Genomic DNA, 23,392 nt, shown 5'->3' with positions numbered 1-23,392 from the left:
CTCCTCACTGGGAAGGTTTTGTCCCTTCTTCTGAGGGCTGTGTCTCTTCCCACCTTCCTCCCATATGAGGATGTTGTGTCCCTCTTCCACATACATCTCCCTTGGTTTCTGGACAGGCACATCCTGCCCATATCAGACCTGGCTGACAGGCTTGCCACCTCCTGTGCTGAGGGTTCTCCAGGGACCATCCTGGGTGCCACCAAAATGGCCCTGTGTGCTCCAAGAGTGACCCTGGGTGCCCCAGTGGCCCTGGATGCTCTGGGCATGACCCTGGGTGCCACCAGGATGATTCTGGGTTCTCTGGGGATGACTCTGGCTGCCCCCAGGACAGCGCTAGGAGCAGTCCCTGGAGAGAATGATGCAGCAGGGTGTGCAGGAGGTCAGTGGGGCTGCTGCCTACCATCGGCCAGGGCTGGGTGCTGCCAGGGGATGCCAGGCAGGGGCTGGGGGCTGGCCAAGGGCTCTGGGTGGGTGTAAAGCCTTACACCACCTGTCTGCTCTCCACCTCCACAGCCTGGGGCTGGTTCTGCCTCCCTACAGCACCTACTACATCCAGGCCAACCTCAGCGACCAGATCCTGCAAGTGAAGTGTAAGTAGCCCCTGGCTTTCCCTGCCACCCTCGCACTCCTGCTCAATCCCACGCCAGCCCACAGCTGTCGGGGGGAGAAACACGAAGCAAAAACTTGCAAAAAGAGACAGAGACCACTGTCAGAGGAAAGAAAAAATTGAGAGGCATGAGTAGAGGTGAACACACAGAGGGAAAGTGAGCTGCCTGCCTGGGGTGCCCCGGGGTGCCAGGGTTTGGTCCTTATGCTTTGCACCCTGAAACCCAACCCCCAGGCTGCAGGCAGGCGCTGCCCAGCACAGGCAGGGGCTGCACTGCTGCCTGTTCACTTCCTGGGGATGAGGGATGACGCTGTAGCAGCCAGTTAATTTGCAAGCCTGGGAAAGTTTGCATGGATCTCTTTAATTTCCTTTGGTTTATTATGATTCTTTGGTTTTGGTTTAAGCCATCTATTCTTCTTTTTATGAGTTCGGTTTCGGTTGGTTTTGATTTTTGTTTAGAATTAATCTGTGTACATGTGTGTTAGCCTGGCCCCCCCTTTCTCTCTCTTTCTCTCTCTCCGACCCCCAGGCCTTTTTCCCACCACAGGTCCATGCTGCTCCCGGGGACCCTCTCCCCTGTGGGATAACTGGACCCTTCCCCTCTCCCCTCCAGTTCTCCCTGTTTCCCCACCTCAGCCGCCCTGGTGGCTTGACCCCAGCCCCACTCCAGATGTGGCCCCTGCCACCCGTTCCATCCAGTGGCAGGAGCCTCACATCCTTGTGGGGACAAGGCCAGGCTGCCCCCGTCCCTGGGAGGGGGGATCCCCCCATCCTCCCCGGCTCTGCCCGTCGTGCCGTGCATGCCCCCAGACTCAGTGAGGACATTTTGATATCAAGACTGTTGCAACTGTTTGCTACTGACTCTCATTTTCCTTTAGAGTATTAAATATATATATATTTCTCTAGTTATATCTTTACATTTTTTTAATTCTTATTTTACCATGGCTTTTTGTTTTCCTTTTGTTACTGGGTTTTTCTTTCTTTTCTTTTCTTCATGTCGTTTTTTGCAAGAGGTTTCCTTTTGGTATGATTATGATACACAATATTTTTATTCAAACGGCGATTGAATAAAATATTGTTTGTGCCCCCCTTCCCCCTTTCCACCCAACCCCCCTTTTTTTTGTTTGTTGTTTTTTTGTTTGTTGTTTTTCTTGCTTTCTCTCTATGGTGGATTCACACAGTACCAAACATCAAAATGAAGGGCAAGTATTTTCAGTCTCAGACCACTCACCTTCACCACCCCGTCCCCCGCCCCGTGTCCAGTCCCCCCCAGCCCCCCTGCTTGCCCATCTCCCTGCCCGTTTGCCACGCCGAACCTGCAAACCACCACCAACTCGCCCTTCCTCCTTCCTCCTCCTCTCCTTCAGTTCCCCCTTTATTTGAAAGCAACATGTCTTGTTCTGTCCATGAGAGCTTTGTCACAACAATCCCCCACTCCCTCCCTGCGCATCGCTCCCAAACCCAGTTCGATATTGTTCAAGAGCCAATCTCGTATGAAACTCTGCCGTTTTCAATCCACAAGGTTTTTCGTAGCTAGTTTGATACCTTGCTCTTCCTTTCCACTGCCCTTCTTGCTCCTCTTCCCCCGCTCGCCTCCTCCAGCTCCTTCTCCCTCCCACCCGGTCCCAGCTCCTCGCTTCCTCCCCCCCAAGACAACTCAACCTGAAAGGGATAGGGCTGTGCAGGGAGTGAGGGGCTGCAGGGTGGGCACCCAAAGGTGGCAGGGACGGAGGGCAGGTGGGGGAACCACTCTTCTGCCACCATCGCACTCTGGGACAGGCTTTTTTGGGGAAGTCCCCCAAGCAGAAACCTTCAGCAGAGGTGGGGATGGGACCACCTCGGGGTGATGTCACCCCGCTGCACAGGGGAGAGCAAGCCTGGCCCTGCGGGAACGCAGGGTGGCCAAGCCCCAGGGTGCTGCACTGCCTGCTCCCATGGCTGCTTGGTGGCCATCCCCACTACCCTGGGGCCCAGCACGGCGTGAAGCCCCTAGCAGCTGCAGTATCATGGCACCATCTGTGCCCCCTTGGAGCCGTTGAGTTGGAGCCTAAAGTCCCACCGAGGCAGGCGGAAGGGTGCTGGGGCCAGTATCCCCCTGCAATGGAGTGGGACCCATGTGACCCAGGGCAGGGTTTGGCCCACATCCCCATGATGCCTGGCCACTTGCCAGAACAGGATGGGCCAAGAGGGGCCAGACCCACAGCTCCCATGCAATCCCATGGCGGGTCAGGGGATGCCCCGGCATGCATGGTCCCTGGGGGACCTGCCACCATGCTCCCTTCGGCGTGTGCCCCGCACGGCACCCCATATACAGCACCCGCCAGCAGCCTGCCTGGCAGCACCCGCTCCCCAGCCCAGGCAGGGGGATGGCTGCAGGGGGCACAGCAGCACAGGGAAGGATGGGGAAAATGGGGTGGGGGGAACAGGGCCAGGCAGGAAGGACAGTGGGGAGGTGGAAGTGTCACCCTCAGCCCTGTTCTATCAGCTTTGAGTTGCCTCCTCCCGGCGTCCCTGTGATGGCAATGCTGATGGACCAAGTACGAGTGTTTTGTATTCCTCTCCTCCTCCTCCTCCTCTTCCTCTCATTGGCTTGTACCCAGCCCCTGCCTACAGCCCTCGGAGAGCAACAGTCCAACCTCTGGCTGTGCCCTGCAATGCACCGGGGGCTGGTGGGAGGGCAAGGGGGTGACGGTGCCCACCGGGCAGGGCCAGCGGCCCCGGGATGTCCCGTAGCACCCCCCTCCACGCACCCTCTAACCCAACTCGTCCCCGCAAGCTGAGCCCCGCATCTGCTGCCCCTCTGCCAGGGGGGTCCCTGAGAGGCACCCCCAAACCCTGCTGGACTGTGACCCCCTGCTTAAAGCAGAGCGAGGCGCTGGGCTGGCGGGCGAACGTAGGCCCCCCTCCCCATTGGGGTCCCACTACCCCAGGGAAGGAGGAGGGCCGCCAGGGCCCGGTGTCAGATCCCGGCAGCGCATTGCACGGCACTTTGCTGGGCAGGCAGCCTGTGGTTGGACTGTCCTCAGCAAGGTTGCCCGTTTGGCCATGTCGATGCCTGAAAACTCCTTTCTTTTTTTTCCCCCAACAACCAAGTGTTTTGGTGATCCTTCTCTGGCCAGGAGCGCAGCATGTGGTTCCCTGCCCTCACCCCCTCTCCCCAAGCCCTCCCCCAAGAGAGAGACGCCCCCTCGCCTTCCCAAACATGCATATATATACATGTGCGCGCATATATATATGTGTGTGTGTCTCTGTGTGTCCCTGCGTACACGCCACCGGCCATGCGTACGCAACTGCCCGCCTTCAGCCCGCGACCAAGCAAATTGAAGCCAAGATGGGCAAACCTCTCCCAATTTGGCTATAACTTTCCTTTCCGTGCGGTGCCAGCGACAGCAGAACAGCCTTTTCCTTCCTCTCTTGTTACCAAGAGCAGCAAATGCCTTTTTTTTTTTTTTTTTGGTTCCCTCCCCTCTCTCTCTATCCGTCTCTCTCCCTCCTGGCCCCCAGTGTCCCGTCCCCTCTCCCCGCTGGATAACCTTCCCTTTCTGTTGCAGATTTTGAATACCTGCTGCCCAACAGCTTTGAGTCGGAGGGACATGTGTTCATTGCTCCCAGGTAGCTTTGCGTGTGCGCTTGCAGAGGTGTGCATCCACCCCGGCCCTGCTGCCGAACCCCTCCATTGCCCCCCATCCTCAACTCATCGTGCCTTGTCCCCTATCGCTGTGTCTGTCGTGTGCCCACTCGGGCCGGGGGGGGCTGCTGCCGGGACCTTGGCCCCACTCCGCCACCCGGTTGCATCCAGCAAGGTATATATGCACCCGGTGGTGGCCTGACCTCTGCGTGTGCATATATAGGTATAGTTTCTGAAAATCCACCCACAGAGCAAGGGGCCAGCAGTGGCATCATACAGTTGCGCTGGCTGCAGGTGCACAGGGAGAAGGAAGGGTAGGTTTCAGCTTAAATTTGGGATGCCCCAGAGGTTTGGGGAGGCTGCTTGCCACAGGCTGTGAACAGGAATTAGGGGACAGCATAGTGGCTCCCAGACAAACAGATATGTCCCCTCCCCTGGGCCGTGCCACCCAGTCTTGTCACTTAGCAGGGACAAAGGGCTGTCCCTTGGCAGGCTGTTTCAGGAGTCCCCCTTCCCACCCAGCCCCCACCCCTCACAGCTCTGCCCACACCCTGCCCTTTCCACCACTGCAGTGCAGCCGCTGACCAGCCCTAATTAGCATTACTAGCTAATCACCTATCACTTATACATCATTAGAGCAGCTAAACAACCCATTAGTAGATGCTTTAGCATTGCAGTTCTTGGGAACTGCAGCAGGTCAAGGCTACAGCGCAGCTGCTTGTGCCACCTGCGGGTACCCCGTACCTTCCCTGCGTACAGCAGCCATCACTCACACTAATTCTGGGTAAACCAGCCCAAAACATAGTTATCATGCTGCCCCAGCTTTTCACAGGGGGCTTGGTCCTCAGGTGCTGCACAGGGCAGCAGGGGTGATGTCCAGGAAAATGTGGGAGCCCAAGCAGAGTATTAATGAGAAATATAAAACTCCTATTATTAAAAAAATTGACCTGTTAACTGTGCTGAGGGGATAAATACAGAGGTGATGTCTGAGCCCGAGGCCCCGGGAGTGGGTCTGCCCCCCACCTGCCCCGCTCAGGCTGCAGTGATGGGGTCAGTGATCAGCATGGGGCTCTGCGACCAGTGCAGCCAGAGAAAAAAGGGGGGTTTGAAAATTGGGGCAAGCCCTTTGGTGCTGCCCAAAGTGGCCCTGTGAGCACCCTCCCTGCAGTGGGTGCCAGCCCAGCACAAGCGGGCGGCAGGAAGGAGCCGCATGCCCAGGAAGAGGGCCCAGCACCCAGGGCAACTGTATGATCTGCCATTGGCGCTGCCATGCCCATGGGCCACTGGAAATTTTCAGAAACCGTATATCCCTGTCCCTCGTGGGTGTGTCTGTGCGTGTCGGTGTAGATATTTAGGTGGCTGCTCCCTGTGAGCAGGGGGGAGGGGGGCCAGGATGGGCTGGCTGGGATGCCCCAGCTTTTTCAGCTGCCCCATGGGCATGCTTCCTGCCACCTTCCGCTCTGGCGTTTGTCCTCTTAACAAGGTTTTGGCAGAGTCAGGAGCTTGGTGGATGGGACATGAGTAGGGGGAGCCCTAAGCCCCCTGGCACTGCCTGCAGCCACACTGCAGAGGCTGGGAGGCTCTCAGTACCACAGCGTGACACTAACCCATGCCATCTGGTTAGAGCCTCACAGTGACTGATGGGGTCACAGCTGTCCCTGGCATCGGAGGGGCCAGAGCTCTGCACTCAGAGTGGTCCCAGACTGGAGCAGGGACACAGCAACCCCTGCAGTGCCCATCCCAGGAGAGGCTCAGGGCTAGCGATGCCTGTGGGCAAGCACCCACCTCTGCTGGCCAGGCCTCACCCAGCACCTAACTATCCACGCAAAGGATACAGATACAGCTGCTGAGCTCCTGCATGGTGCTGCTGGCACAGCCACCAGAGCTCCCCAGGGTGCTGCAGGGGCAGGTCAGGGTGGGCACGGCAGCACCCACCTGGCCCCACAGGTAAGTACAGTGGCAGAAGAGCCCAGTCCCACCAGTAGCCCCACTAGTATGGGGAGAGATGGGCTTGGGGTCATACCACTCTGGGGAAACTGGGATCCATCAAACCTGGCCCTGGCAGGGGTGACAGCACCTCAGTGCCCATGGCGGTGACAGACCCAGTAGCCATCGTGGCGGCTGAGCAGGCGGCACTGCAGGCAGCAGAGGGCTGGGTGCCAGGCAGTCTGCAGAGGTGCCCACAGCTGGCTGCCCCAGTGGGGTGACACTCTCGGGAGCAGTGCCACATCACCACTGTTGTGTCCCCCGGCAAGCCCAGGTGCTGGCAGCATGGCCAGCACCAGCCCCACTGTCCCTGGGGGAGAACTGACCTTGCCTTTTCCATCCTTGCGAACAACAAACCTTGTCCCCCAAACCCCAGAGAGTATTGCAAAGACCTCGACTTGTCGGATAACAACACCGAGTTCCTGGAAAACTTTATTGCCCTCATGGAAAAGGTGACCCCAGACTCCAAGCAGTGTGAGTATCTGGGGATGGCTGGTGGGGGGACTGACAGCAGGGTTTGGGGGGTATGGGGGGCCAGGGGCAGATGGGGCAGGGGGTCAGCTGTGCCAGGGGTCCTGGGAGCTACTGCAGAGAGGGTGCCAGTGCTGGGCAGAGGGGTGTGTGAGGCCCCTCACAGGACTGGCCTTCACCTCCTTCTCCTCCTCCTCCTCCTCACCATCTTCCTCCCAAGGTGACAACTTCCTCCTGCACAACCTGATCCTGGACACAGGCATCACGCAGCAGCTGGTGGAGCGGGTCTGGAAGGACCAGGACCTCAACACGTAGGTGGGGGCAAGGTGGCCAGAGATGGGCAGCACTGGCTGGGGACAGAGGGGGATCAGGAGACTGAGACGGGCTGTGGGAATGGGACAGGAGCAAAGCAAAACCCCACTGATACCTGGCATGCCTGGCCCCTCTCCTTGCAGGTACAGCCTTCTGGCTGTCTTCGCAGCCACTGATGGGGGCATCACCCGCGTCTTCCCTAACAAGTGAGTGTCTGGTGGGTGCATGCATACCTGGCCTCAGGCAGTGACAAGCCTGCTCCCCCGGGGCCATCTCCAGTGGGACCTGGGCCGAGTGACAGCCATGGCCGTGGCTGCTCCCCACCAGGGCTGCAGATGACTGGGAGGAGGAACCGGAGCCTTTCAACGCCAGCTTTTATCGGAGGAGTTTGGACAACAAGGGCTACATCTTCAAGCCGCCCTACCGGGATGGTGGGTGCTGGCTGGGGGCAGCAGGGGGTGGCACGGGCTGCCACTGGCCCTGTGTGTCCCCTCATGCCGCCCCTGCCCTCCACAGCCGGCTACCGGGGGCTGGACCTGGAAAACAACACCATTGGGATCCTGGTGAGCACTGCAGTGGAGCTCAGTATCGGGGGCAAGACGCTGAAGCCAGCAGGTAGGCAGGGGGCTGGGTGCCCTGCCGCCAGGCTTGGGTGGTCCCCATCGTCCCCCTGTGCTGGGGCTGACCCCATCTCCCCGCTGCCCCCAGTGGTGGGGGTGAAGCTGGACCTGGAGGCCTGGGCTGAGAAGTTCAAAGTGTTGGCGAGCAACCGGACGGACCGCGACCAGCTGGGCACCCGCCGGGTATGTCCTCCAGGGCTTCCACGGCACTGGTACAGCATGGGGATGGGGACAGGGACAGGGAGGGAGCTCCCATTGCTGGGGACATGGCTGGGGACCACTGCTGGGACATGGTGCCTGTGGCCCCACTGGGCTTGTGCCTCCAGCAGAGCCCTGCCCATCATGCTGCTCAGGGCACCCACCCCCATCCCTTGGGGATGCCACCCTGTGCATCCCCTCCCAGGAGGAAGGCACTGGGTAGAAGTTGGTCCTACTAACCTGTCCCTCTGCCCTGGTTTCTGTTGACAGTGCGACCCCTCAACCAGCTGTGAGATGGACTGTGAGGCCAACAACAAGGTGGGTGGTAAGCAGGGGTGGGGGCAGTGGGAAACAGCAGGCAGGGAGAATGGGGGATGGCTGGAGGGCTCCCCATCCTCTGCCCGTGCTATCTGGGTGAGCATGCCCACCCTGTCCCTATGCCGCTCCCAGAGCTCAGCCAGTCCCTGACCCCCCTCGTAGGGATGAAGCCCTGAGGTTTGCCCCCTGGACTGTGGACCACCTACCAAAGGGGCTGTTAAAACCCCCAGGGTGGGTGGTGGTTCCCTCTCCCTGCACCCAGTGCAGGTGCTCCCAGCACCAAGATGCTCCTGAGCAGCCCCCAGGCCTGGGGAGACTGCACTGGGCCCCCTGCCCATCACCCCCTGCCCTGCCTGTCCTGCCTTGCCCGGGGCATGGCCAGGGGTGTGTGACACTGCCCTCCTTCCCCAGGACCTCATCTGTGTTCTTATCGATGATGGGGGCTTCCTGGTGCTCTCCAACCAGGAGGACCACTGGTACCAGGTGAGCATTGCCCATGTGATGGCTTTCCTGGGCATAGGATGCCAGCGGGGAGCTGAGACCCCTGAGCTTGTATCACGAGTGGTGTGACAAAACCCACACAAGTTCCCTGTGGAGGAACTGGGGGAGACCATGGCAAAGGGGGCGTTTGGGTGCAGACTCAGTGTCCCCATTCCAGGTGGGCAAGTTCTTCAGCGAGGTGGACGCTAACCTGATGTCTGCCCTCTACAACAACTCCTTCTACACCCGCAAGGAGTCCTATGATTTCCAGTCTGTCTGTGCCCCTGAGGCCCAGAGCAACACAGGCGCTGCGCCCCGTGGTGTCTTTGTGGTGAGTGCCTGCAGGGACGGTGGCCACCGGGCAGTTGGGAGCTCAGGGATCTGCGGGGATGTCCCCAGCACCCTGCACAGGGACCTGCTGGCTCACCGCCCCTCTCTTTGCCCACAGCCTACTGTGGCCGATCTCCTGAACCTCGCCTGGTGGACCTCGGCTGCAGCCTGGTGAGTCCCACTGTGTCTCCTTCCCACGGGCCATTTCCATTAGGGGGTGACACCGACACATCCCTGGCGCTGGGACAGCAACACGGCCACATTCTCCTTCCCCAGGTCCCTCTTCCAGCAGTTCCTGTATGGCCTCACCTACAGCAGCTGGTTCCAGACAGGTGAGTGCCCGGGGAGCCTTGGGCTGGGAGCGGACAGGGGACATGGTGGGGGCACGTGGCAGGGGGTCCATGGCCCTTGGCCCACAGCACTGTGCTGGCACAGAGGAGGTGGCAGGGGACAGCATGGAGGCCAGGGAGACGAGCTGCATAATGAAGCAGACGCAGTACTACTTCAGCACTGTCAACGCCACCTACAACGCCATCATCGACTGCGGCAACTGCTCCAGGTGGGTCTGGCCCCACCATCCCACCAGCTGGGCAGGGTTGGGGACACTTCCCTCGGCTGCCTTTGCCAGGACCCCTGTGTAGCCACCTCTGTGGGGGCGATGGGAGATGGGGTGCAGCACTTGGGGGGCTTGTATTATCCAGACGGGGGACAGAGAGCAAGGTTGTGTCCCCATGGGGTGATGATGATGTCCTCAGGGCTCCATCAAGTGCGACTGAGCCCTAAAAGCTCATCAGTGCTGGTTCCCTGGGCAGTCCCACAGCATGGGGACAGGAAGGGGAATGGGGTTGGGGATGGAGGCAGGGATGACGATGGGACAGGGATGGTGACAAGGACAGGGATGAGGTTGGGGATGAGCCTTGCTGGCTCAGCCTCCCCAGAGCCACTATCCTGCAGGGCTGGCACCGGGGCCACGGGGGGGATCAGGACACAGGGTAACTGGGGTCCCCACTGCCATTGCACCCCCAGGCTCTTTCATGCTCAGAGGCTGGCCAACACCAACTTGCTCTTCGTGGTGGCCGACAAGCCCCTCTGCAGCCAGTGTGAGTCCATCAAGCTGCTGCAGGCAGAGGTAAGAGGTATCCTTTGGTGGCCCAGCTGCTTCCCACTAGGATGTGGTGGCAGAGGGGTGCGGGGTAGGGCAGGGGGGTCGGGAGCTGTGGAGTCCAGTGCGGGTGGAGGGAGCCAGCCTGTGGCCAGAGGGGCTGGCATAACCATGGGTGCCCCATGGGCCCCCGCTGCCCTGTCCCCGGTGGTTTCCTTGACCTGCAAAGCCCCGCCGAGGGACCCCAATCAGTGTGAGCTGGTGGACAGGCCCCGCTACCGGAAAGGTCCCCACATCTGCTTCGACTACAATGCAACAGTATGTGGGGTGCAGGAGGGTACAGGGGGGAGTGGGGCTCGGGGGACCCCCTGAGGAGGGCTGGGGGGCAGTGGGTGCCCCCTGGGGAGGGGAGAGCAGAGTCATGGGGATGTCACCAGGGGACCAGAGCTGTGGGGTGCTGTGTGTGGGGAACTGGGGCAGCATGTTCCCTCTGAAGAGGGGAGTGGAGCCATGGAGGGTTCCCAGGGGAGCAAAGCTGAGAGGTTCCCCCTTGGGGGAAATGGAGGAGTGAGCGCCCCACCCCGATGGGGGAGTAGAGCCACGGGGTGTCCCACTGAGGGGAACAGAGCCATGGGGAGATGCTGGGGTGCAGTGCCACGGGGGAGACCCCCCTGATGGGTGTTTGGAGCCCTGGGAGGACCTGGAGGGGGGTCAGGAGCCTTGGGGTGCCCCTGGGGAGAGCAGAGCCATGGGGGTCCCTAGGAAAGCGATGCCGTGGGGTGCCCTCCTGGGGGGAAGTGGAGCCATGGGGGCCCTGAGGAGAGCAGCACCGTGGGGTGTCCCCTGGGAGAGCAGTGCTATGGGAACCCTGGGGCGGGAGGTGCAGCAGGGCTGTGCGGGGCGTGGGTGTCCCTGCCACGGCAGTGGGTGCCCCTGGGGCACAAAGGCACCAGTGGGGGTGCCCCATGGACCCTCTCCCTTTGCCTCCCCAGGAAGATACCTCAGACTGTGGCAGAGGGGCTTCCTTCACCCCCTCCCTGGGGGTCCTGCTCTCCCTGCAACTGCTGCTCCTCTACTCCAGTGCCAGCTGGCACCCACTGCCCCCAGCCGCCTGCCTTTAGCATCCCCAGCCACACCGCCAGCTCTCTTTCCTTTCAAGCTCCATCTCCATCCCCCTCCCTGGCCCAGTGGAGTGGGAGCGACGTCCCCTCTGCCACCTCGGGGACCCCGTGATGCTGCCCCGTTCTCCCTGCCGGCCGCAGCCAAAGATGAGTCGGGGTGTGGGCAGGGGCTCCCCAGCAGAGTAGGGATCGGGTCGGTACCCCAGCATCGCGCTCTCCCAGCCCCTCGGACTCAGAAAGTGGCATCGGTGGCCTCCACCCACAACCCCCCCATCCACCTTGCCTATTTTTTTAGCCTGAAGATTTTAAACCAGATATTTCTACATCGAGTTTCAGACATTTTCACCTGGAGAACGGCGGTGTTTATTGACAGCAATGAGGACACAAGGGAAAAAAAAAAAAGGGGGGGGGGCGAGGAAAAAAAAACAACACACAAATATGAAAAAAGGACTTGACTGTGCGGGTCAGTATTATTTGTTCTAGTGGGTACCAGCCCTCCCCGGCCACCCAGGTGTGCAGGGTGGACGGTGGCTCCAGCATCCCTGTGAGCTCGGACCACGCATGGGCAGGGGCAGAGGTGGTGGGCAGCTGGCCTTGGCCTGTGCCAGGGTGGGATGGCACCTTGGCCCCTGCTCTGGGCTCAGCTGCTCTCATGCACTCTTGGGCACAGATATTGGGGTGAAAAGGAGGGGGAAAAAAGTGTATTTTGTTTCTTTTCCGTTCTGCAGATCACTGTGAAATCCTGCCCGTTCAGCCCTGCCCACCCCCACGGCCTCATTCACCCAGCAGCCCTGCCAAAGAAACTGCTCCGGCCAGGGGGACATGCCGCCTGTCCCCAAATGGGGTGTGCCATGTGCCCCCGAGCGGGTCGCGCCATGTGCCCTGCAGCAGGATGTGCCGCACGTCCCTGAGCGGACGTGGAGCAGGAAGCGCCACATGTCCCCAGAACCCCAGAAGGGACGTGCCAGACAGCTGCGGCTGGGGGAGCTGCTCCCTGGGTGCTGCTGAGGTCCTGGCTGGGGCCACCCAGTGTTAGGGGAGTGGGAGGAGCTCCTGCAACGGGGTGCCCCGAGGTGTTGGGGGGTCACACCGGGGCACTCAGGCGGGGACATCCCTCCCCCCAGCCAAAATGCTGAGTGCTGAGGAGGTGGATAGAGCAGCTACTCGGCCCCAGCACCCCACTGCACCCCACCACCTGAGCCAGGAGAGGTGCTGTGGGGCTGGGGGAGCCTGGCAGGGTGCCCAGCTGTGACACCCTGCAGTGCTGCAGTGCAGGGGGTGCCATACCCACAACCCCTGTCCCCCACTGCTCCCAGAAGCGCCGGGGACCCCTGCTCAGGCAGGCATCCCCAGGGACCCTCACCCCCCCAGCGCACCCTGCTCAGAGCCACTTCATCAACCAGGGCCAGGGGAGCCCACTTGGCACAGCCACCCCGGGGGTGCTGGGGAGGGTGCCAGGCGCTAATTAGTGCTGGGGTTAATTAATGGTCATTCTGCTTGTAGCTTTTTCAGTGTGTGTTTGGTTACTGTCTCTGGGAACCGTGTTTGAACAGATGGCTCTGTGTTACCGGGAGTGTGTGTACTTCTGTAGTCTAGTTAGGTGCTCTGCCAGAAAACCACCACTATACATACCTATAAATATATACATATATAGTCTATTTTAAGTTAAAAAACAGTAAGGCAAAGGGGTGGCATGGCCCCAGGCCCCCCCCATCCTGCCGGGGTCACCTCCTGCCCTGCCCCCACCTGAAAGCTTCTCTCTGCTCATTCAAAGGCATTGGGTTTTTAATTGATTTTTCTTTATTTTTAATTTCTTTGGGTTTTAATTTTTTTTTGTACAGAAGAGTTGGAAAACTTAAGAAAAACCAACAAAAAGACAATTTGTAAGATATCGTGCGTGTGACTCCTTGTAAAATATTTTCAAATTGTTTATTACAGAGACTCAGTTATTAAATAATGTTCATATTTTCACTTCACAGGCGGTGGTTGCGTCATTGCCCGGGTACGTGGGCAGGGTTGGTCGGGGGTGGGCGGTTACGGCACCCCGGGGGGTGGGAGAAGAAGCAGGACATGGGGGCGTTCCTGCCAGCCGGGCCGCTGCTTTCACGCCTGCCTGCAACCTGTGCTGTGAGTCTGATGGGCAGGGACACGGGTGGGACGCGGACAGGGCACCCACAGGGGCACAGGAGGGGCTGTGGGGCAGCAGGGGCTCAGCGCCCGCCATGAGTCCTCCCGGGACCCCCTATTTCCCTGTGTCCCTTTAGGACAGTGTCCCTTCTTCTCTTCGTCACCATGTCACTCCATGCATGTATCCTCTTGTGCCTGTGTCCCCACATCTGGGTCCCCCTCTCCAGTGGGGTCCAATGTCCACCAGCGCCTCCCCGTTCCCGGCCCACCCGTGTCTGTGTGCCCCCCGTCAGGATTTGTGCGCCCCATGTCCACATCCCCATGACTGTCATCCCCCACACCCCCATAACTGTGTTTCCCCATCCCTCTCCTACGCCTGTGCTCCCCTGCGCCTCCCCCCGTCCCCCCGTGACCCTCCCTCAAACCCCGCCATGCCCTGCCCCGCCCCCCGCCGGCCTACGGTTCCCGACGCGTCTCTCGGCTGGCTGGACCACGCCCCGCGAGGGACCGGCCCCGCCCCCGGCTCCGCCCGGCCCCCTTCTCCGCGCATGGGCAGAGCCGCTGTTTGTCCGCGCCCGGCTTGGCCTAGTACGGCCTGGCCTAGCACAGCCTGGCCTGCGGCTAGAGGGGCCCGGGCCCGGCCCGGCGCTGAGCGGGGCCCGGCCCGGCCCGGCCCGGCCCGGTCGGGGCAGCCTCGGCCCGCCGGTGGCGGCTGAAGATGCGGCGGTACCTGCCGGTAGCCCGGCAGCACTTCCTGGCGGCGCTGGCCGGCACCAGCGTGGTGGTGAAGTCGCTGAGCGCCGCCGTCCTCCTCCTGTACCTGCTGTCCTTCGGGCTGGACACGGCCTATGGCCTGGGAGTGACCCCCGGTTATCTCCTGCCCCCCAACTTCTGGGTCTGGACGCTGCTGACGCAGGGGCTAGTGGAGGAGCGGGCCTGGGGCCTGGCGGCCAGCCTGGCCACGCTGGGTGCGGCTGGCCGGCTGCTGGAGCCCCTCTGGGGCGCCCTGGAGCTGCTTGTCTTCTTTGCCGTGGTGAATGTCTCGGTGGGGCTCCTAGGGGCCCTCGCCTACTTCCTCACCTACGTGGCCTCCTTCCACCTCCCCTACCTGTTTGCCGTCCGCATCCACGGCGGGCTGGGCTTCCTCGGGGGGGTCTTGGTGGCCCTCAAGCAGACGATGGGGGACAGCACCGTCCTGAAGGTGCCCCAGGTCAGAATGAAGGCTGTCCCCATGCTCCTGCTCCTTTTCCTGGCTCTGCTGCGGCTTGCTGCCCTCATCGAGAGTAATCTACTGTCCTCGTACGGTTTCGGGCTCCTCTCCAGCTGGGTCTATCTGCGTTTCTACCAGCGGCACAGTAGAGGCCGTGGAGACATGTCCGACCACTTCGCCTTTGCCACTTTCTTCCCTGAGATCTTGCAGCCCGCAGTGGGTCTGGTGGCCAACCTGGTGCATGGCATTCTGGTGAAGGTGAAGGTCTGCCGCAAGACAGTGAAACGCTATGATGTGGGCGCTCCATCATCCATCACCATCAGCCTGCCGGGGACAGACCCCCAGGATGCTGAGAGGAGAAGGTACCGCTCCCCCTGCTTCCACAGGGATCATGTTTATGGGCAGTGAGGGTCGGGTTTAAAATCCGGACGAGGAGCTGGGAGATTTGGGTGCAGGGTGCTAAGGCGGGGGGGGCCTTCTCCAGGTGGTCTGCTGGGGGCTGCTCTCCGTACCACAGAGGTGATGGAAAGCATTTCAGGGGGCTGGTGGGATGTTGTGCCACTCTTCCAAACACAGAGCAGCGGTGGAAGTGCAGGGGAGGAGCGGGGAGATCCTGAGGAGAGGGCAGGTGGGGCTTGGGGTCAGGGGTCCTGATAGAAGGGGGACGGTGGTAGCCTGGGGAGATGACAATCCCTGCTTGCAGCAGCCCCTCACCTGTCATCGTGGCACGGGGGAAGGTGCTGAGTCAGCCCTGCGCCCCAGAACCTCCCACATGCCTGGCGCTGGCCTTCCCAAGCCCTGGCAGGGAGGTTTGGACCAGGCGTTGGTGCCCTGCTTTCACCTGCCCTGTTTTATGCCTTTCTTCCCCCATTCCCGGAGCGGCCTGCGTGCCACCTGACAGCTTCTGAGCACACCACGTGGCACGAGAACTCTGTGTAGGTAGTCTGGGAGTGTGAATGGGTTTCTGCAGGGCAGTCCCAGGCATTCAGGGTCATCTCTAGCGCTGCTGAATCCACCCTCCACGGGAGGGAAGAAGCCAGGGATGGCCTTACACAGTGCCCTGTGAGTCAGAGATGTTAATCCCTGCCGTGCTCATCAGACCTGGGGTTAACCCACCCATCTGCTCTTGCCCTGCAGGCAGCTGGCCCTGAAGGCACTGAACGAGCGACTGAAGCGTGTGGAGGACCAGTCAGCCTGGCCTAGCATGGAGGACGACGAGGAGGAGTCGGGGGCAAAGGCTGACAGCCCGCTGCTGCCCGAGCCCAGCGCAGCCGGGAAGGGTGCCAGCCAGGAGTCCAGCCTCATCACCTTCCAGGATGCACCGTCCCAGCTGTGACCGGCTGACACACCGCCCCCCGTTCCCTACCCCATCTCCATTGGGGAGCTGCTAACCCCCCTCGTGTCCCCCACACACAGCCAGGACGCTCAGCCGGGAGTGGGGACTCCTCCCATGGCAGAGGCAGGGGGGCTACCTCATTCCAATGCTTCGTGGCCACTTGCAGCCTGCACCAGGCGCCCAGGACAACAACGCTGCCACCACCACAAGGACAGGGGGTCCACAAGCTGCTCCCCTCGGTGCAGGGCAGGCTGTGGACCTTGGCTCTGGGAGGGGGACATAGGGGCTGCCCCTGCCCCGAGGCCGCTGTGCTTGCCCATGGAGGGGCGAAGTCAGCAGCACTTCCTCACTTCTCTGCACCGGGCCAGAGCGTTCAACACTTACTTCCTCCTTTCTGAAGGTAGTTTTGTCCCTAACCAAGTGAGTGGGAAGACCAGCAGGTTTCTTTTCCAAAACCCTTTCCCCTGGGGAGCCTCCCTGCACCCCAGCAGGAGCTCACCGTTACAGGCGGGAGATTTGCCAGGTGGGGGGACAGACAGCTGGGCAGGAGAGGACTGTCCAGTACTGCACAGCGGTGGTCTGGCACCGCCAGCCCTGGTCTTTGCACGTGGGGGGTTCTCTCCTCCTCCCTCTCCTGACCCCAGAGCCACCCCACTAGGAGCCAGTGCCCTTGGCTGCTCCCCAGCTAATCTGTTGGGCAGATTACACTAGAAGATGGAATTAATTTCTACGGTGGGGTTCTTGCTGCTTCCTCCGGGAGCAGGTTTTCTCTCCTGTGGGTAGAATACGGGCTCCCTGTTGTCTTTTCCTTTGTGTTGATGGGCGCTTTTTTTTTTTTTTTTTTTTTTTGGGATAAAGAGGATGCTCCCTGCAACAGCCTCCTCACAGCTTCTGATCCACCGGGCAACCCCAGCCTGAGATGCAGGTTAATGATGTTGTCATTATTTTTTTAAAGGACCACAAAAGACAGTTTTGTCAACCAGGAAAAACCAGATGTTTCAGTATCAATAAAGGGTTCTCTGAAATCAGCTCCTGCTGCAGAGCATGGCCAGGGCACAGAGCGGCCCTTGGGGGCTCTTGCATAGTAGCCTGGGGAGGGGGTTTCTTCCTGGGTGCTCCCAGCAGGTTGGGAGAGAACCTTTGCAAGCAGGAGGAGGTGGGAAGTCTGCAGGGGCAGGGGATGTCTGCCTGCACCCCAGAAGCACCCCCAGGCAGTAAAGAGGGCTTGTTGCACTGTAGCTGCCTGAAATCTTTATTGAATAAAAGCTCTGGATACAGAGGAATTTCCTAGTCCAGGAGCTGCTCCCAGCTCTCTGGCTCTGCTGAGAGCAGAATACATGCTGAGGTGGAGCCTTGCAGCGCCTGGCTGCCCAAGTAGCAGGTGGGCTGGAAGGCTGTTGCACTGGCAAGGCAAGGAGGTTGCTGTCTGCCTTCCCAAGGGCTGTTTCACAGGCTTGCTTGAGGGCTCATCCCGAGCCCTGCTCCCCTGGTGCTCATGCTGTTCCCTATGTCCCTCAGAGGGATAAAATGCCTTCACAGGCTGCTGGTTTGCATCTCAGCTCGCTAGTTTGCTCTGTAAAATGACCCCCCCCACCACCTCCTGCTAGGCTGAAGCTTTGCCATCCCAGCCCGTGGGAAGGTTTGTGTGTGGCAAAGCGTACCTGGATCCACAGTCATTGGGCAGGGCTGACCACACCATGGAGCTGTGAGTCCCCATGCAGGGCTGCACTGTGGGGACGGATGCCTTGGGTGCTGCCACCCCACTTCAGCCAGGCTGAAGCCACAACCATGCCCTGCACTTTCACTGGCCAAGCTGCCTTTGTGGCAGGAGAGGCAGTGCAGTCCTTGATGCAGCCTCCCAGGTGAGCAGGGACTCCCTGACCTCCTCACCAGAAATGTGACAGCTCCTGTCCTGCCTGGTCCAAAGCAACCCCAGGTGGCAAGCGACAGGAGAAGGAGCAGGAATCCTGAGTGAACCCTCCGGTTCCCAGCACCGAGCACCAAGCTGCTGCAGGGACCAGCAGCGTTACCTGTGCTGGGAAGTGTCCCCATTGAGGCAGGCATGAGGTGGGCAGCTCCTGCCCACTCGGTGTCACATCCATCGTAGCAGCTCCCCAGGGACAAGACACTACGACAATCCAGGACTAACAAGAAACGAGTAGGTAGAAATCTAGTACCGAGGAGATCCTTTGCAAGCAGGGGACCCCCACAGGGGACTGTGGGAGGGAACCCCAGCCTTGTTGGGTTGCACAGGGGAAGTTTGGATCCACACTGAGCCCTCAGTGCTGGCTCCGTTTGCGGTACAGATAAGCATTGCTCACCTGGTTCATGATAACCAGGCTGGTGAGAAGGGGACACAGCATGGCGAGGTACCAGAAGACGCTGGTCACCGAGGTGGTGAACCACAGAGAGCACATGCCCAGCATCAGGCTGGCACAGCCCAGCAGGTAGCCCACCAGCCCCGAGGTTGCATGGTACAGCTTGAGCTTGGCCAGCGTCCAGTTCTTCATCAGCTTGGGGTAGAGCAAGAGTAGCCCCCCTGCACACTGCCCGCTGGTGTACAGCACGGTCAGCAGCCCCATCAGGCCGTGCCAGGTCACAAAGTGGGCCTTGCCGTTCAGGTGCTTGTTGTAGGTGATGATGCCCAGCCCCAGGAGGGCGCAGAGGAAGGCGAGCAGCTGGAGGACCCAGTGTACACACACTTTGACTTTGCGGGAGAAGGAGCGGAGCAGCGAGGTCTCCGGGGAGAAGATCAGCAGGGCTTCTGTCATCAGGAACGAGAACTGGGAGACAGAGGTGGGGAGGGGTGGTTGGCACCGGCCGCCCCCATCCCTCCACCGCAGTGGGGGGCAGAACCGGCAGCGGGTGTGCATCTGCCGGGGCTCAGCCTCCCACCACCCACGGAGAGCAGAGGGGGCCTTACTCTCTGCGCCGGGCGCTCTCCGCCAGCAAGGCCCCTTACTCTGCCCGAGTGAGGTGCCCATGGCAGGAGGGTGGCCGGTGACCGGGGAGGTGGCCGGTAACCGGGCGGCGGGACTTACCGCGAGGGCCATGAGCAGAGGGTGCCAGGAGAAGAGGCCTGCAAGGGAAGGGCAGGCGCTGAGGTGAGGTGAGCTGAGGTAAGGCCCGGCCCGCCCGCCCCGGTCCCGGCCCCGGCCCCGCCACGGCACTCACTGGATCCGGGCCGCGCCAGCACGGCCACAGCAGTGGTGAAACCCAGCGCTACGAGGTGGGCGGCGGCGCCGGCGGCGGCGCGGAGCGACCGGTAGAGCCTGGACTCTGTCTCGGCCGTCAGGGCCATGGCGGCCGTCGCGGGGGGGAACCACCGCCGCCGAGATGGGAGGGCCGCTGCGCGGCCTCCAATTGGTCAAGTGAGCTATCCGTCCGCTCTAGGGCCCGCCTTCCCTGCGATGCGCTGCTACTGAATGGGCGAGCTGTGCTGTCGCTCAGGGTGAGGGTCCGCCTTCGCTGGCGCCGCTGTCTGACGCGAGGTCCCTCAGGAGCCTGGGCTCTCGGCGCATACGCATTGCGGGCCACCACCCCGCCGCCGCCGCATCGGGGCTGGGCTGGGGCCTTCCTCGGGCCCTGGCGTCATGGGCGGCAGGATCGAGTGCGTCTTCTTCAGCGAGTTCCATCCCACGCTGGGGCCCAAGATCACCTACCAGGTGTGAGGGGAGTCTGCTCCTGGGCCAGGAGGGGGATCTGAAAGCGCCTAACGGGGGCCGGTACCGGGGCCGGCAGCGCCCATAGGGGAGAACGGGGTGGGGGCAGGGGTGGAGGCTGCTCCCCGCGCCGGGGCACGGGGTAGGCCGGGACTTGGCAGCCGGGTGAGGCTGGAGTGGGGCCTTCTGTGTCGCTGCAGGTCCCGGAGGATTTCATCTCTCGGGAGCTCTTTGACACCATCCAGGTGTATGTCATCACGAAGCCCGAACTGCAGAACAAGCTGATCACCGTGTGAGTGTTGGGAGGCCACCCCATCCTTTCCCCGGGGCCGGGGGGATCCGCTGTCCTTGCCGTGACTGGGCAAGTCTCTGCCGGCGGGAGACAGCGCAGAGCTGTGACAGCAACAGTGTGGTGCTCTGACAGTGCCAGCTCCGGGCTCACAGGGATTTCAGTCCCAGTGGTCAGCAGGTTCTTCACGATGCCCACAGTTACCCGTGGGGGGGGCGTCAGTACCTGGTTCTGCAGGTGGCTGGTGCTGCATGTGGTTCTCAAACAACTTGCAGGCCAGCAGAAGTGTTTTGAAGGCTGTAGGGAAAAGGTCTGATGGGCATGGGTTAGCCCAGCCGGAAAGATGCGGGTGACTGCACTGATGTTTGCAGTGGGCTCTGTGTCCACCAGTGTGCTGGCTGTGCTGCATGAGGTGGGGTCATCTTTGAGGAGATGCTGAGCAACATACCCATGAAGCCATCCTGCTGTTGTGGTCTGAAACGGTTGGGGGAGAGGAACGGGAAGCAGCAGCCCAGAGTAACCAAGGTCTCTGGTTCCCAAAGAGAGCTGTGCTGGTTTTCAAAGGAGACTTTTCTTCTCTGATGGTTGACTCTTTATTTCCCCCCTTCTTCAGACTGTGTTTTGCACTCTGAGTATTTGGGGATTAGACATCATTTTTTCTGCAAAGCAGAGAAGCCCCCACCTCCAGAGCCAACTGGGAACTAGCCTTGTGCAGGGCTAGTGGTGTCCACACAGCATGGTGGTGTCCTCAGGCTGATGGTCGCAAGCTCCCAAGGGAGCAGAGGTTTCTGTGGGGACTGAGCGTTCCCCCTGAGGGCATAGGTGCAGGTTATACTTGTCTTCCCACAGGACAGCCATGGAGAAGAAGCTGATCGGCTGCCCCGTGTGTATTGAGCACAAGAAGTACAGCCGAAATGCTCTGCTCTTCAACCTGGGCTTTGTGTGTGATGCCAGAGCTAAGGCCTGTGCACTGGAGCCCATAGTGAAGAAGCTGGCTGGCTATCTCACCACCCTCGAGGTGAGGCCCGAGCCAACGTGAGCGGAGGCTGGCTGCCTCGTGATCTGCCCCACAGAGTCACCGGTGTCCTGGCGTGCATCACTGGTCACTGGGCATTTCTTGAGCAGGGGCTAGGTTTACAGTGAGGAGAGGATTGCGCAGGTGAAGTTTAAGGGAGGACAGGATCTGAGATGTGCGATTCCTATGGCCGGTAATGCCATGGAGAGCTGACTCGATTTTCTGCTCTCTTTAGCTGGAAAGCGGCTTCATCTCCAATGAGGAGAGTAAACAGAAGCTGGTTCCCATCATGACCATCCTGCTGGAGGAGCTGAACGCGAAAGGAAAGTGCACCCTGCCCATAGGTATGGCAGCCACACTGGCCCCAAGCCCAGCAGCAAGGGCAGCAGCATGGCAGGGCAGCGCTGGGAGACAGCTGGGCCATCCCCTGCCTGGGTCAGCTCTGCCTGTGTTGCTCCTGGCAGCTCCTTGCCTGCCTGTACTTGGAGCTGGGGGGCGTCTGAGCCAGCCTTGACCTGGGTGGCTTGACAAACCAGGAGGTATGGGGTTACAGGCCACAAACACCTTCCTCCGCACAGCGTGGTGGTGTCCTGGGCCTGATGGTTGCAAGCTCCCAAGGGAGCAGAGGTTTCTGTGGGGACTGAGCGCTCCCCCTTTCCCGGCCAGATGAGTCAAACACCATCCACCTGAAGGTGATTGAGCAGCGCCCAGACCCCCCCATTGTGCAGGAGTACGATGTCCCCGTCTTCACCCAAGACAAGGATGACTTCTTCAACTCCCAGTGGGATCTCACCACGCAGCAGGTCCGTGTACTTGACTGGGGCAGTATGGTTTGAACAGGATCTGTTTGCAGGCAGCCCGGGGGCAGAGGGGAGTTGGGCTGTCCCAGAGATCATCACATTAATGAGCATGGTTTGGTGCTCCCCTTGCATTTATGCTCAGGCCTGTGAGCAACCCATTCACGCAATGCGAGGATAAAATGCTGCTGGGGACAGAGCCCACCCATCCCAGCATGCTCCCAGGTGCAGGGGAGTTTCTTGTACTTCGGGGTGATGTCTTGGGCCTCTCTGCCCTCTCCCCTATTAGCTCTTACTTCCTCCCCTCCTAGATCCTGCCCTACATCGATGGCTTTCGGCATGTCCAGAAGATTTCCGCAGAAGCTGACGTGGAGCTGAACTTGGTGCGCATTGCTGTGCAAAACCTGCTGTGAGTGTGTGGAAGGGGGCCTGGCCAGCCTGCAGGAGAGGTGCTGGTGGGTGCTGGCAGAGAGGGTCTCTCATGTTTCCCTGTCCATCTGCAGGTACTACGGGGTCGTCACGCTTGTCTCCATACTCCAGGTATGTTAGGCCACAGAGCGAGGGGCCGCAAGCGGGATTCAGGCAGCAGCTGTGCCATCGGGGTGGCTGTGTAGGCTGTGATCGGGGCGGGTCTGTTTCTCAGAGCCGTGGCTGAGCAGAGCTGGTTTTCCCTTGCACTCCAGTACTCTAATGTCTACTGCACCACACCAAATGTCCAGGACCTGGTGGATGACAAGTGTCTCCAGGAAGAGTGTCTATCCTACATCACCAAACAAGGTGCAGTGACCCTGTGCTGGGCTGCTGATGGAGGCAGAGGGAGAGGGCAGCTGACTGATGACTTGTCCCCACAGGGCACAAGCGAGCCAGCCTCAGGGACGTCTTCCAGCTGTACTGCGGCCTGAGCCCTGGCACGACAGTGCGAGACCTCATCTCCCGCTACACCCTGCAGCTCCAGAGGGTGGACGAGAGGTCAGAGCCAGCACCCTCTTGCTTGGTCCCTGAGAGTGACGGTGACACCAGGGGTGGTGGGGCAAATGCGGCGGAGTGAGGAGGGCATACCCAACCCCTGCCTCTGTAGGTAGGGAAACTGAGGCAGTGGTGTGGCATGGTGGCACCAGAAGGGAATGGGGAGAGTTGGGATGTTTGAGGCCTCAGCATCGTGGTCCCAGTGTCTTCCCTCCTTATCCCCAGGAGGCTCATCCAGTTTGGCTTGATGAAGGGCCTTATCCGACGCCTCCAGAAATACCCTGTCAAGGTTGCACGAGATGAGCGGAATCACCCAGCCCGGCTGTACACAGGCTGCCACAGCTATGATGAGATCTGCTGCAAGACCGGTGAGGATCCAGGTTCCGCTCTGAAGCTCTCGGGGCTGGTGGGAGCCTTCAAACCACAGGGAGATGGGACTCTGGGCTGAAATGGGTTTCTAAGCACATGCTGCCAGCCGGAGGAGTTGGGGGAGCGGCCCTGGCCAGTCTCCCCAACACCAGTGCCAGGCACCCCACTCACACCCCACTCACTGCCTGTTCCTCCCAGGCATGAGTTACAAGGAGCTGGATGAGCGCCTGGAGAACGACCCCAACATCATCGTGTGCTGGAAGTGACGGCGGGGATGGCAGCCGGGCCCCGCACCGTGTGTCCCCCAGCGCCTTGCCAGGCCTTCCTCTCGGTGTCGCCGTGGGGGTCCCTGCTGCGCCCCGGCGGCCGCCGGCGCTCCTCCGCGCCGCCAGGGGGCGACAGAGGCGCCGCCGGCGCCGCTTCCCGCCCCCCCGTTGCCACAGCGACG

General features: G+C 60.8%; 4 protein-coding genes across 8 annotated transcripts in view; 3 read left to right on the top strand and 1 right to left on the bottom strand.

The window, feature by feature from the left end:
- The window catches only part of CACNA2D2 (calcium voltage-gated channel auxiliary subunit alpha2delta 2), a 236,274-nt gene extending 223,125 nt beyond the window's left edge, over positions 1-13,149 (top strand). For all 4 annotated transcript variants that reach the window (XM_064454072.1, XM_064454071.1, XM_064454069.1 and 1 more), the window contains 17 exons: positions 514-590; positions 4,159-4,219; positions 6,598-6,695; positions 6,913-7,003; positions 7,148-7,210; positions 7,332-7,435; positions 7,521-7,619; positions 7,713-7,807; positions 8,093-8,140; positions 8,552-8,623; positions 8,799-8,951; positions 9,069-9,121; positions 9,227-9,282; positions 9,386-9,509; positions 9,977-10,086; positions 10,282-10,370; positions 11,045-13,149. In XM_064454072.1, coding sequence (XP_064310142.1) covers positions 514-590; positions 4,159-4,219; positions 6,598-6,695; positions 6,913-7,003; positions 7,148-7,210; positions 7,332-7,435; positions 7,521-7,619; positions 7,713-7,807; positions 8,093-8,140; positions 8,552-8,623; positions 8,799-8,951; positions 9,069-9,121; positions 9,227-9,282; positions 9,386-9,509; positions 9,977-10,086; positions 10,282-10,370; positions 11,045-11,173 — 1,522 coding nt within the window. In that variant the 3' untranslated portion in view covers positions 11,174-13,149. The remainder of the gene's footprint in view (positions 1-513; positions 591-4,158; positions 4,220-6,597; positions 6,696-6,912; positions 7,004-7,147; positions 7,211-7,331; positions 7,436-7,520; positions 7,620-7,712; positions 7,808-8,092; positions 8,141-8,551; positions 8,624-8,798; positions 8,952-9,068; positions 9,122-9,226; positions 9,283-9,385; positions 9,510-9,976; positions 10,087-10,281; positions 10,371-11,044) is intronic.
- Positions 13,150-13,751: 602 nt separating this feature from the next.
- TMEM115 (transmembrane protein 115) lies at positions 13,752-16,874 on the top strand. The gene is made up of 2 exons (XM_064454076.1): positions 13,752-14,872; positions 15,648-16,874. Exons 1-2 carry the CDS (start codon positions 14,019-14,021, stop codon positions 15,844-15,846), a joined length of 1,053 nt encoding a protein of 350 aa, XP_064310146.1. The 5' UTR covers positions 13,752-14,018; the 3' UTR covers positions 15,847-16,874.
- A 206-nt stretch (positions 16,875-17,080) lies between these two features.
- LOC104042989 (transmembrane reductase CYB561D2) lies at positions 17,081-19,191 on the bottom strand. 2 transcript variants are annotated; one of them, XM_064454077.1, is made up of 3 exons: positions 19,021-19,191; positions 18,888-18,925; positions 17,081-18,629 (listed from the first exon to the last, which is right to left on the bottom strand). In XM_064454077.1, the coding sequence occupies exons 1-3, from the start codon at positions 19,145-19,147 to the stop codon at positions 18,126-18,128; spliced, it is 669 nt and encodes a 222-aa protein (XP_064310147.1). In that variant the 5' UTR covers positions 19,148-19,191; the 3' UTR covers positions 17,081-18,125. The 2 variants fall into 2 exon arrangements, with proteins under 2 accessions (XP_064310147.1, XP_064310148.1); XM_064454078.1 differs by having other exon boundaries at positions 18,888-18,945; positions 19,021-19,138.
- Positions 19,192-19,313: 122 nt separating this feature from the next.
- On the top strand, positions 19,314-23,383 carry NPRL2 (NPR2 like, GATOR1 complex subunit). The gene is made up of 11 exons (XM_064454075.1): positions 19,314-19,511; positions 19,709-19,800; positions 20,647-20,815; positions 21,048-21,156; positions 21,479-21,615; positions 21,921-22,018; positions 22,113-22,149; positions 22,293-22,386; positions 22,461-22,578; positions 22,801-22,943; positions 23,143-23,383. The coding sequence occupies exons 1-11, from the start codon at positions 19,440-19,442 to the stop codon at positions 23,208-23,210; spliced, it is 1,137 nt and encodes a 378-aa protein (XP_064310145.1). The 5' UTR covers positions 19,314-19,439; the 3' UTR covers positions 23,211-23,383.
- The last annotated feature ends 9 nt before the right edge of the window (positions 23,384-23,392 follow it).

This window comes from Phalacrocorax carbo, chromosome 6 (genome assembly GCF_963921805.1).
Source record: "Phalacrocorax carbo chromosome 6, bPhaCar2.1, whole genome shotgun sequence".
NCBI lineage: Eukaryota > Metazoa > Chordata > Aves > Suliformes > Phalacrocoracidae > Phalacrocorax > Phalacrocorax carbo.
The sequence above is the reverse complement of the archived record's forward strand: the minus strand, read 5'-3'. Positions and strand labels throughout refer to the sequence as shown.

Coding starts and splice junctions, on each gene's coding strand:
- NPRL2 (XM_064454075.1), top strand. CDS start 19,440: ATGGGCGGCAGGATCGAGTGCGTCTTCTTCAGCGAGTTCCATCCCACG. Junction 21,157..21,478: donor AAAGTGCACCCTGCCCATAG/GTATGGCAGCCA, acceptor TTTCCCGGCCAG/ATGAGTCAAACACCATCCAC. Junction 21,616..21,920: donor GGGATCTCACCACGCAGCAG/GTCCGTGTACTT, acceptor CTCCCCTCCTAG/ATCCTGCCCTACATCGATGG.
- TMEM115 (XM_064454076.1), top strand. CDS start 14,019: ATGCGGCGGTACCTGCCGGTAGCCCGGCAGCACTTCCTGGCGGCGCTG. Junction 14,873..15,647: donor CAGGATGCTGAGAGGAGAAG/GTACCGCTCCCC, acceptor CTTGCCCTGCAG/GCAGCTGGCCCTGAAGGCAC.
- LOC104042989 (XM_064454077.1), bottom strand. CDS start 19,147: ATGGCCCTGACGGCCGAGACAGAGTCCAGGCTCTACCGGTCGCTCCGC. Junction 18,926..19,020: donor GCTGGCGCGGCCCGGATCCA/GTGAGTGCCGTG, acceptor CTTCCCTTGCAG/GCCTCTTCTCCTGGCACCCT. Junction 18,630..18,887: donor CTCTGCTCATGGCCCTCGCG/GTAAGTCCCGCC, acceptor TCTGTCTCCCAG/TTCTCGTTCCTGATGACAGA.